The sequence below is a fragment of the Lolium rigidum genome, chromosome 1 (genome assembly GCF_022539505.1).
Source record: "Lolium rigidum isolate FL_2022 chromosome 1, APGP_CSIRO_Lrig_0.1, whole genome shotgun sequence".
Lineage (NCBI taxonomy): Eukaryota > Viridiplantae > Streptophyta > Magnoliopsida > Poales > Poaceae > Lolium > Lolium rigidum.
Genome location: NC_061508.1, coordinates 352,714,788 through 352,725,586, shown reverse-complemented (window position 1 = coordinate 352,725,586; position 10,799 = coordinate 352,714,788). Strand labels below are relative to the sequence as shown.

General features: G+C 42.1%; 2 protein-coding genes across 3 annotated transcripts; both read right to left on the bottom strand.

Moving 5' to 3' along the window:
* Positions 1–1,171: 1,171 nt before the first annotated feature.
* Positions 1,172–1,761, bottom strand: LOC124684623. Its single transcript, XM_047218900.1, has one exon. It carries the CDS (start codon positions 1,701–1,703, stop codon positions 1,416–1,418), a length of 288 nt encoding a protein of 95 aa, XP_047074856.1. The 5' UTR covers positions 1,704–1,761; the 3' UTR covers positions 1,172–1,415.
* A 3,087-nt stretch (positions 1,762–4,848) lies between these two features.
* LOC124701984 (CMP-sialic acid transporter 1-like) lies at positions 4,849–10,122 on the bottom strand. Of its 2 annotated transcripts, XR_007002294.1 has the most exons (9): positions 10,034–10,122; positions 9,297–9,380; positions 8,792–9,006; positions 7,737–7,815; positions 6,647–6,816; positions 6,302–6,488; positions 5,680–5,757; positions 5,273–5,551; positions 4,849–5,194 (listed from the first exon to the last, which is right to left on the bottom strand). XR_007002294.1 is itself a non-coding variant. In XM_047234085.1 (8 exons), the coding sequence occupies exons 1-8, from the start codon at positions 10,082–10,084 to the stop codon at positions 5,447–5,449; spliced, it is 969 nt and encodes a 322-aa protein (XP_047090041.1). In that variant the 5' UTR covers positions 10,085–10,122; the 3' UTR covers positions 4,849–5,446. The 2 variants fall into 2 exon arrangements, 1 of the variants encoding a protein (XP_047090041.1); XM_047234085.1 differs by having other exon boundaries at positions 4,849–5,551.
* Positions 10,123–10,799: the final 677 nt, after the last annotated feature.

The window sequence follows — 10,799 nt, the reverse complement described above, 5'->3', positions numbered from 1 at the left end:
CCATCGCATGGTTGTTGCGCCTAATTACTTCAAATGTTAATGTAGTTGTTTTCCTATTTAAGCATGGAAAAGGGGGTGCAACATGATCGTAGTTCACAAAGAAGACATCGCATGTACTTGCGGCCGAGCAAGCAATAGATCTCGGCCACAGTAAGGTTCATGTCACAAGTTTTGCACCTAGTTAAAATACTTTTCGCAGTTTTGTTGAAACCCTCATATATCATAGGACTTGGAAGCATCGGGATTTTGACATGAAGTAATTAACAGCACAAGGAGGAAATTAGCTCATACTGCAATAGATGGAGTAGGCGAGGCAGAGTCGTTGTCCACTGCCATCTCGCAGGCATAGAAGTAGTGTGGATGTGACTTCTTCCAATCTTTCCAAGAATTTATGTTATATCCGGGTTCAAAATATTTTCTTACCATGTGGTACATGGCATGGCCATGACATGACATGGAAAGTAAGGGAGGACAAACGACAAGCTTGTTGAGTCATAGACATTTGGGTCCACGTGTCATGGGGAAAAGGTTGATTGGATTTTTATTTGAACTTATGAATATGTTCCAAGGTTGCAGAACAACGCAGCAAGATGCATTCCATGGTAAAAATACCCGCTTGCGAAACTGCACCATGGTATCTAATAACCTAGAGTTGAAAGTTTGGCCATAGACACGGTTTCATAGTGGAGGATTTGGGGGTGCTAGGCAGACTTTCAAGCATTACTTTCTTTTCAAGAACCCTAGAAGGGTTAAAAATAAGCTACTAGCTTATTGCTAGCAGCAAACTGTGAGTTGGGAATTCCAAGTTTTTTTTTTCTGAAAATGAGATGGGGAAATGCCTCCGGTCTCTAGGTCGATTGATGAAAAGCAGACATCTTTTTTGCAAAGTTTAAATCATTAAATAAGTAAAATAGAGTAAGCTCCAAAGGGCCGTGCAAGGGGCATTTGGAACCCCTTTTCTTCCCAATTGCCAATCTCGGCAAAGAACTCAAGAAACAAATGCAAATGAACCGGGGATAGCTAGTGAAGTGGTAGAGCAGTTCAAAGCATGCAACAGTTCAGACTTTCAGAAGACACACGCAGAAAGATTGCACGTCTGAAACAAAGCTCAGAACTGCATCGGAATGCGATCAACGTCGGGCGTACAGCCGTACAGAGACACGTAAGAACATCAGAGACAACACATTCTTCCACTGCTTATATATATATATATAGTCCAAGAGACATATCTTCTCTAGGGAGATTACGATTAGATGGCAGATAATAATTAAGAACTACAATACACGAGGTCTTCACACATTACATGGCCGCCGCGCGCCGGGCATGTGATGTTGCTGCTGCCATTGCTGATCAGTCTCTGCTAGCCTGTTGGTCGGCCTCTGCTCCGAGTGGAAATTAAGGTGTAGGAAGGTGGATCAGTACTGGCCGGGCCAGAGGAAGGCGCCCATGGCGAAGCGCCTCTTGTCGTCGACGTCGCCGGCGACGGGGAGGCCGTACTCCCGGAGCAGGCAGTCGACGCGCCACTCCGGCATCGCCTCGTAGTCCGCCTTCTTGTACCGCGGGTAGTGCAGCGGCATCCGGAAGCTGCAGCTGAACACGCCGCGCTCCATCTTCTGCTGCTGCTGCTGCTGGCCGCCGACGGCCGCGCCGCCGCCGTTGGCCTTGCCCATGCTCACGCTCACGGCAGGGCCCAAGGATCCCATGCGTGTGGTTCGTTGCTGGCTCTGAAACTCTCTGTAACTTGCAAGCAACTCGTGGTTGTGACTTCCGTTTGAGACGGGGCTGCCAGAGGCCGGAAGGGCTTTTATAGATGGATTGGGAGAGAGTGGAATAATGTAGAGAGTGCTGGACTTGTGATTTTTCTTGGTAATGAGTGCTGGACTTATGTTGATGCCGATACAAACCTGTTTGATATGCACATTTAAGACATGGTGCCGTGCCATTCTAGCTAATTTACTTGGGGTGTGTTCGGTTTGGGGATTGGGGTGGAACGGAATGGAACCGTTCCGCACCCAGAGCTCGTTCCTGTGTTCGGTTGCAAACTGGAATGGAATGAAGTGGTTCCTTCAAATGGAATATTCCCTCCAGATCCGGAATGAAGTGGTTCCTCCGATTCGGCCGGACGAGGTGGAACGGGTGACTGTCACACGTTGATTAATTAAGTTTAGCAATAATTAACCAAGTTTAGCAATAATTAATTAAGTTTAGCACTACTTAATCAAGTTTAGCAAATAATTAATCGAGTTTAGAATAATTAATCGGGTGATTATCTCACCCATTTCATTCCATTCTCATCCCATTCCAAAACTGAACACAAGGATGGAACCGTTCCGTGACAATTTTTTTGTCCAAACCGAACACAGGGATGGAACGGTTCCGTACCAGTGGAATGGAATGGTTCCATTCCATTCCACCCCATCCCCAAACCGAACACACCCTTGCATCGTGGCGGGAGCTTAGGCCATTCAGAACCAGAGGAATCTCCTCCGTGCTGCATTTTTATCAAGACATCTTACTGGATTATTTTCCTTCCGTTCCATATTAATTGTCTCAATTTTGTTTAAAAACGTATATATTTAGACATGTTTTAGTGGGTAGCTGATTTAAACGGAACGAGTACGGAGGGAGTACTACCCTCCGGTACACGTCTAGGTGAGTAGCTCCGCAATGTCACCTACATGAGTTTGGCATGCCAGGCCAACAGGCTTGCGGGAGAAGCGTTTCTGTTCCAAGGATGTGACAAGTTGCCGGGCACGCACTCTTATCCTGCGGGCACAATGCTGATACTACGAGCGACAAGAAACAAGGGGCGTCACAACGGCAACCTCGTTTGAGCAATGGTACTCCATCGACATTCTCCGTCCCATCCTTTTTCTCTCTTTGTTTCCTGTCTGGCTGAAAAATATCGATCAATCCTTTTCGCCGAGTGCCATGCGCCCCAAGGAATGAATGTTTTGCTTTACCTCTTTCGCTTCTCAAGACAGAAATGAGGGAACCTTCAGGACGAAACCGGTGGTGGCGTGAGGTGTTTGGCCAATCAGGAGTGGTTGATTTCCTAGTGGTCATTCGCAGTTGCCATCGATAACCTGGTATACCGGGCGATAAAATGGATAGTACAAATTAACAGCTTATTTTAATTTTATGCACTTTTTAGGGTGTGTAATATTAAGTACCTTTGCACTAGTACTCCATAGTACTAACTCCAACTAAAAATAAGTGTCTTAGTTTTGTCTAGATTTTGATGTATATAGACACATTTTAGTTGTAGATACATCCATATCTACAAAAGTTTGAGTACTTAGCATTATGGGGCCTTGCGCAGCCGCTCACGATGCACATGGCCATGTACAGGCTTGTGTCTGGGCATAAGTAGCTGGGTGTATGCACACAGACAAGAAATATATACTCAGGCCATGCACCAGATGTTACTACATAGTGTCATCATAACACACGAAAAAAGAAAATCTCAAGGCAGTGCTGACTCTACAAGCTATCCTGTCTAGCTTTCTTTTTCTCTCCCAACAATTCTAGAAGTGATTCCCATAAATAACAGGCCTTAATGCAGGAAAATAAACTTTTTATGGATTTGCCATCTGAGAAGTAATATGCACCGATATGGTATATTCCTTGCCATCAGTAAATGCCATATATATCAATAATTGGACATGATGTTGAGCTCAGGTACAAGTAATCCAGGCCTAGTTAGAGCCAACCGCAAAATCTCTTAGGTTAAGCTTTTGTGAAATGCACAGTAGAGAGAATCACTTACCAAGTAGTTTCACATCTTCATACTCCTCTCACGCATGTAACTGCCCCAGTAAACATTTAATCATACTAGTAACACTATATTGCATAAAGTAAAATCATTTTTAGAAAACATTAGACTAATATTTGTATATCTGGGCAAGCAAGTCATCCCTGGATGGACCCCATGCTAGCAAGGTAAAGCAAGGTTCCCGGTTTATATGATGGATAAGCCAGCCTTTATATCCCTGGGAAGTAGACTAGCGAGAGCACATTTGGAGGCTGGCATTTTCTTGAGGGAGGGGAAAGAATCTGAAAATTATAATGCTGCCACTCATAAAAGGATACAATTTGGCTAGAAAGAAAAAATTATGAGCAAGGGCACACCGAAATTGCAAAATGCAGTATATATTGTCCTTACACCATAACAAACACCGGCCAAATTGACAAGGCAAAAAAGTAGAGGTAGAACAAATGTGATTACATCATGGCATGCCTTTGAAGAAGTCAAGGGAAATACTACAAACGTTTATCTTATTTCTGAAACAGATCTGAATAACCACCCTTATCATGGCCATGTTTACAAATTACAATGGCACCATACAGTACGGCCTACCAGCATCTACTTTTGTAAAAGCGAGACATAACCCAGACAGGTTTTGCTGGTATAAATGAAATGAACTATACTTCAACTTCCAGGCTAATATCCTAAATTTCAGATTGACTACTTGAGACCAGGAACACTATTCAGGGGATTCTGGGCTACCATTTTGAAGTACACTTAAACCAACTTACTGCAATCTTGCAACGAGGGACAAAGAGGAACTACAGCAGTAGGAGCGGAGAAGAGGTCCTAGTAGAGTATAAGTGGTTCCTAAATTGAATAAATACGGGAGCGTGATGCCTTATATTATGCTTGGAGAGTCATTAGCGTGCGCACGTGTGGAATACCCTATGTCCAGTCGTCGGTGTTCGAAGACCAAGGTAATACTTCCTCCGTTCCATATTAACTGTTGCAGAATCTAGACAAATCTGCGACAGTTAATATGGAACTGAGGTAGTAGTAACTAAGTTAGACATGCTTACTTGCAGAATATACCACCAAACAAGATGTCAACCACATAATTTGTCTGTGCTAAGCAAGAATTATCAAAACATTGAATGTACAGTATGAGATCTACCCAGTAAGGCACTCCAGTTTGAATCCCCATTCAAGTATAAGCAAAATAAAGGCATCTAATGAGTACAATTGCTGCAACAGAAGGAAACGTAAATCTTCTCCAAAGATGTAATAACTCAAGTGCAGTCACTTGTCTTCTATGTATTCTTCCATGTGAATGGCAAAATTAGTGCATGGTTAGCAAGCCACTTTGACCTAACTGAAGAATATGTGGACACATTTCCATTTCTAAAGCCATAAAGAACATAGAGATCAGCCTTCATCCCCCACCTGAATACAAATTAGCAAAGCCCACGGCAATTAGCCTTTTGTCCACTAATATCACGTGTTCGCTTACTGATTATTTACCTTCTCAGCTTCTCCCCAACGTGAAGATAGCCACAGAAGCTGTTGAAGATTGCAGCCTCAGGTTTTCAAGGGATGACTCGATTAAAGCAGAGCCCAAGATAATCAACTAATGCTGCTCCTTTGATACAATCCCCTATCACTCTGATCATCAGGTTAGATAACAGTGAACCATGCCTACTTTGATGTAGCTGGCAATGTTTGTGGCAATTCGACTAGCATGTGCACAGGCATAAAATACATCTGCAGGGAAATTATGCAGATGAGAATGCCCAAGAAAAGCTGCAAAGCAGAGGTGATAAACATGTATTAGCATGAATACATAGCCAGGGATATACCAACTCCAAACGTGTAATTCTAAAATTGACAGCAAACAAAAGGACCACGACACAAAAAATACATTCTCCTACCTGAACTGTAGCCCTCACATTGAAAAGATATACAGACGAAACCATTGTTAAAAGCATGGCCATTGAAGTTGAGTACACCTGTTATAACAGAAACATGAAACGATTTTGCAATTGCAAGTGCATAAAATTAAAAAGATCAAACAGAAAGCATAACCATCATATTATAAAGGTCAGATTAGTACCATGAATTGTTAACCTATTTTACATTTCTTAGGCACAGATGTAAAGGAAACTAAAGCGTTCTCGAAAGGAGATTGAGCAGTCAAATCGACCAGTTTTCTCTGACAAATAGGAGCACGACTAATTGACATGCAAACAAAATGCACAATGTCACGGAACAGTGTTGTAAAGAAAAAGCATAACCATCATATTATCAAGGTCAGATTAGTAATATGGATTCTTAACCTATTCTACTTTTTCTTAGGCACAGATGTAAAGGAAACCAAAGTGTTCTCGAAAGGAGATTGGGCGGTCAAATCAACCAGTTTTCTCTGACAAATAGCAACACAACTAATTGACGTGTAAATGAAAACACAAAATGCACAATGTCACTCTACAGGCATTAGGAGAAGGACCCGAAATTTGAAATTTTAGCTGAAATGCATAGTTTAGATGATCTCACCTTAACTATGTTGTCTGAATACTTCATCAGCCATGAGACTAGCAGACCAGTAGACCCTAAGTTGAACACAACTATCCATGTTGTGATAGAATAGCCATTAAAAAGACGCTGCCACCATGGACCCATCTCAAATCCAGCCTTGAAGTCACCATAGACAAGCCAGCCCATGTTGAAGATAACTCCAAACCTGACAACACATAAGATGACTATATATAGTGTTCATGGGATAGTCTTGAACATGTATAGGTGCAAGCAATGCATAGGCGGCTGGGTGCTGAGTGTGATGAGATGGGAGTTAGGGATATGCAATTCTTGACAATAGACTTGCTAGGTATAGATACATACGTATATAATTGTACATTTTGCCAGTACAGACTATCACTATTCTTCTTCATTAAGTACTCAGTGTAGACTCCAGCTAGTGCAGAAAGACAAGCAGAAAGTATCCCAAGCATGTAACCCTGCAATGGTGCTGAGAAAAGTGAATCACATGGTGCATCTCCACATCCCTTGACCTGCAACGAGCAGAATAGTTACAAAGTAGCCTAAATTCATAAGCAGGGACAATAAAAAGCAAAGTGTATGAGCTAACAATTTTGTTAGTCTTTTGACACAGAAAAAAAAAACTTGATAGACAGAATCCTTAAATAAGTAGGCATTTCCAACTTCAATTATAGTTAATATATAACATAATGGAAAAATAGCATAGATCTAGTGGGTAATGGGGAAATATTAATTTGAATTGGTATCAGCTTGGAGCCTTATTGCCAGTAACTAAATGAGCAAGCCAGAAATCCAGTCTAATAGGTATAAGCAGGGACAATAAGAAGTACGAAGTGTATAAGTTAACAATTTTGTTAGTCTTTTGACTAGGAAAAAAACCTTGATAGAAAGAATCCTTTAATAAGTTGGCCTTTCCAATTTTAATTATAGTTAATATATAAGAAATAGCAGAGATCTAGTGGGGTAATGGGGAAATATTAATTTGAATTGGTATCAGCTTCGACCCTTACTGCCAGTAACTAAATGAGGAGCCAGAAATTCAGTCTAATATGTACTAATTACTAAACTGAAGACCGCATGATTTAGTTTGACCCATATTATGCCTATAGACCTTGTAACACATGTTACTAGTTTTGTAAGTGAAATATAGTAACAGGTAACAACAAACTTTGTTAAAAGCATGGATAGGATAACTTGTTATAGTATTAATGTCTTAGTATTAGCCATCAACACAGTATTAAATGCTAACATGTGGATGCCTTGTGGACTTGTGGTAACACGCCACTATATCAAAGTGTTGCTGAAGTAAGCATACGGTACCACTCTATACATAAGTATAGCTTAGTATTGTGTGTATAATTCTAAATACACACAATTTAACTACAAATGTCAAATGAACATATTTATCATAATAAGTGCAATATTAACAAACCTGGCTTGTAGTTGTTCCCACAGCCAGTAAAATAATTGCCATCCATTGTAGATTTGACAATTTCTTCTTTAAGACAAGCCTAGCACAATTAGCAAAGACCAAGTCACCAAGAGCATTAGTCAATCAAGGCGAGGAAGAATCAAGCACCAATCACAATGAATATACTTAGGTAGCACATTAGCTCTATTAATATGGTGCAGCATGCTTTACGTGCACTACCATGTGTATTTACTTCGAAACAAGAGGTGAATGTCATGAAAAAAATCCGGAAAGATGACAAGTGAAACAAAACAATCTTCATTTCTCAAATTTCCAAATTCAAATTTGACCTATCCATGGATAAACAGAACAAAAATACAATTATTACTGGGAAAGAAACCAAAGTTAACAAATAAATAAATTGGAAAAAATAAAGCTACTATTCACTGAAATTTCAATTTACTAGTACATGCCGTGTTTTGTGTTCAGACTTTGCAGAATGCTTGGTTACATCATAACCTCCGTAGATTATGCACATTTGTGCATCTGAGGGTGGGATGCACCGGAAACTTTGCCATAATAGAACAACTTGCTAATAAAGGTAGAAAAAACTGTGACCCCAAAAATCTTTGAGAAACAAACATAAGATTTTGGATATCTCAATTGTCATAAGTCCATGACAATGTGCTGATTAGGTAAAACTCTGACTTTGTGATCAACCCAACAAAAGGATATAAGCATTTTCAGATTGCGAAGTGTAGAAAACAGGGAACAATTATATTGCCAGAAAAACAAATATTCAAACAGATGCAGGGATATGGAAGGGAACTCTTTCTTTTCCATTTCTTTCTTTGGAACAAAACAGACCAGAATTTCCCGACAATTCAATTATTTCCAATCAGTTTGACTATTTTCGAAGATAGCATGCATTCAATCTGAGTTCTATTAACAGGAAGCAAAGTCTGAGGTGGGCACATGAAAGACTGAATGCAAGCACTACATGAAAATGAGGTACCGATCATATCACGCATAGTATTAGGAAGCATAACATTGTTATGAAGAGGCAAACGGCAAACCTGAACAAAATGCCAGTTGTGACAATTTTCAGGTTCCCCAATATCTGATAGGTAGATGGATCAACATAGGTCAAGGTCGCAAACTGGACATTGTTGTGGATGAGGTATATGACTGAAGGAACCAGATACAGCCGTACACTTTTCCACTCCTTTGTCATCCTTGGTGGTGTTGGTGACTGGCATTCTTTCCAAAGAAAGAAGCTCGAGACTGACAACTGCGTTGAGAATGGGGTAAATATCAGAACTCAGGTAGATGAATCATTGTGTCCTACATGCTTGGACTACTCAGGATAACGAGATATAGAGTTCAAAATTAATTTTCTGGCACATGCCTACACTATAGGTTCGCACCGCTTGATAAACAGATGTAAAGGTCCCAAAACTATTGTCTCCTACTCTACTTATTTGCACCACGGGTTAAAACAGATATATTGGTCCAAACATTGTTATGGATAACATGAATATCACAATAGCACAAGATTCCGGTGAAACGTAATATACTTACCTTGAAGAATTCTGCGAGAAATGGAATGGTTGCATAGTCGTACTTATATTTGCCATTGCTCTGCGAGAGGGTGGTCCATATGCCCTGCACATGCATACATAATGTAATCAGAATCACTAGTATGAGTAAACTACAAAAACAAAAATTCAATGTTGGCCGACCAACATTGCGTTCCAGACTACGCAATGACCATGATGGTGGCCGTCGATTGCGGTCTTCGCTGTGGGTGTTCGGGTGTGATGGCCTGGTCTTAGGCTCGTACGAAACTCTTTCTACCAATGCAACGAGAGGCAAAGCGCTCTCGGGGGGAAAAGATCACTAGGGAATCAATAATTTCTTAGGAGCCCACAGCCAGGGCATCTTCAATCCCACAAAAGCCAATCCCCTCTGCCTCATCCCATTGCAATGTACAACTAGTTCAGTACATCTAGAGACTGCTAGATGAAATAAGTGAGACTTGGTCGCTAGCATTCCGACCACTCCAGGTGTTCGGGCCACCATTATGCCGAAAGCAGAGAACCACAACTGCATTTGGGCACAAGACTGCAGATCGAAGCCGCCGCCGCTACCTACAGTCCCCCACCGCCATCTCGTCACGAAACCCAACCCCGCACGCCAATCGAATCGCGCAACGAATCCCCTGTTACGGAGAGATCCGGCTTTCTACAGTGCGATTAAATCGACCCAAAAAAAAAAGGAAGGCGGAGGCGGAGGCGGCGAGGGTTTAGGGGCGTTGCCTGTGAGCTGGTGAGGACGGTGAGGAGCGCCGCCACGAAGTACCACTGCATCGTCTCCTCCTACTGCTCGCCGGCTTCCACCGCCCCGCTTCCTCCTCTCCTCTCGTACTTTTTGGTGCTGGGGGAACACCGGGGGCCTGGGGGAGAAGGGAGCAGGCAGCAGCGCACCGGTGGAGGTGGTGTCGGCCTGGTGGGCGAGCACTTCGAGGCTGCGAGCCTTTTTCACAACTTCGTTTCATTTTCGTCCCTAGGTTTATGTTTTCTTCAGATATACTGTATGTGTCATTCTGCTGAAACCAATGATTTTGAACGATTGGTGGTTTTGCCCTGAATGTTGCAGTGGCTTCTTAATAAGGCCAACGATTTGATTTTGTGTTTTTTTCCAAACGACCCCTTTCTGGATTGATTTTCCTTATCGAGGGATAACGAAAACACACAGCAGACAAAAACAGAAAGAAAAAGAGCTGGAGGGGGATCGCCGCCTACTGCTAGCGTTTTAGAGAGAGATTACAGGTAACTGCACCATCACCAGAGAGGGAAGGGACCCAGCATCAGCATCAGCAGGTAGAACTATGCACCATCACCATATGTCTCCATGTTGTCCTCGTCAGGATCTGCCATTGCTTCATCTGGCAAGCGAAGAATTTCTCTGGCACTTCGCCTCTCTCACGACGACGGTGTGGCAGCAGCAAGCCGGAGGAGACCATCAGCACCAGCCCTGATGTTTTTTTGCATCATATGGGTTATGTAGACCTTCCCAGTAGTT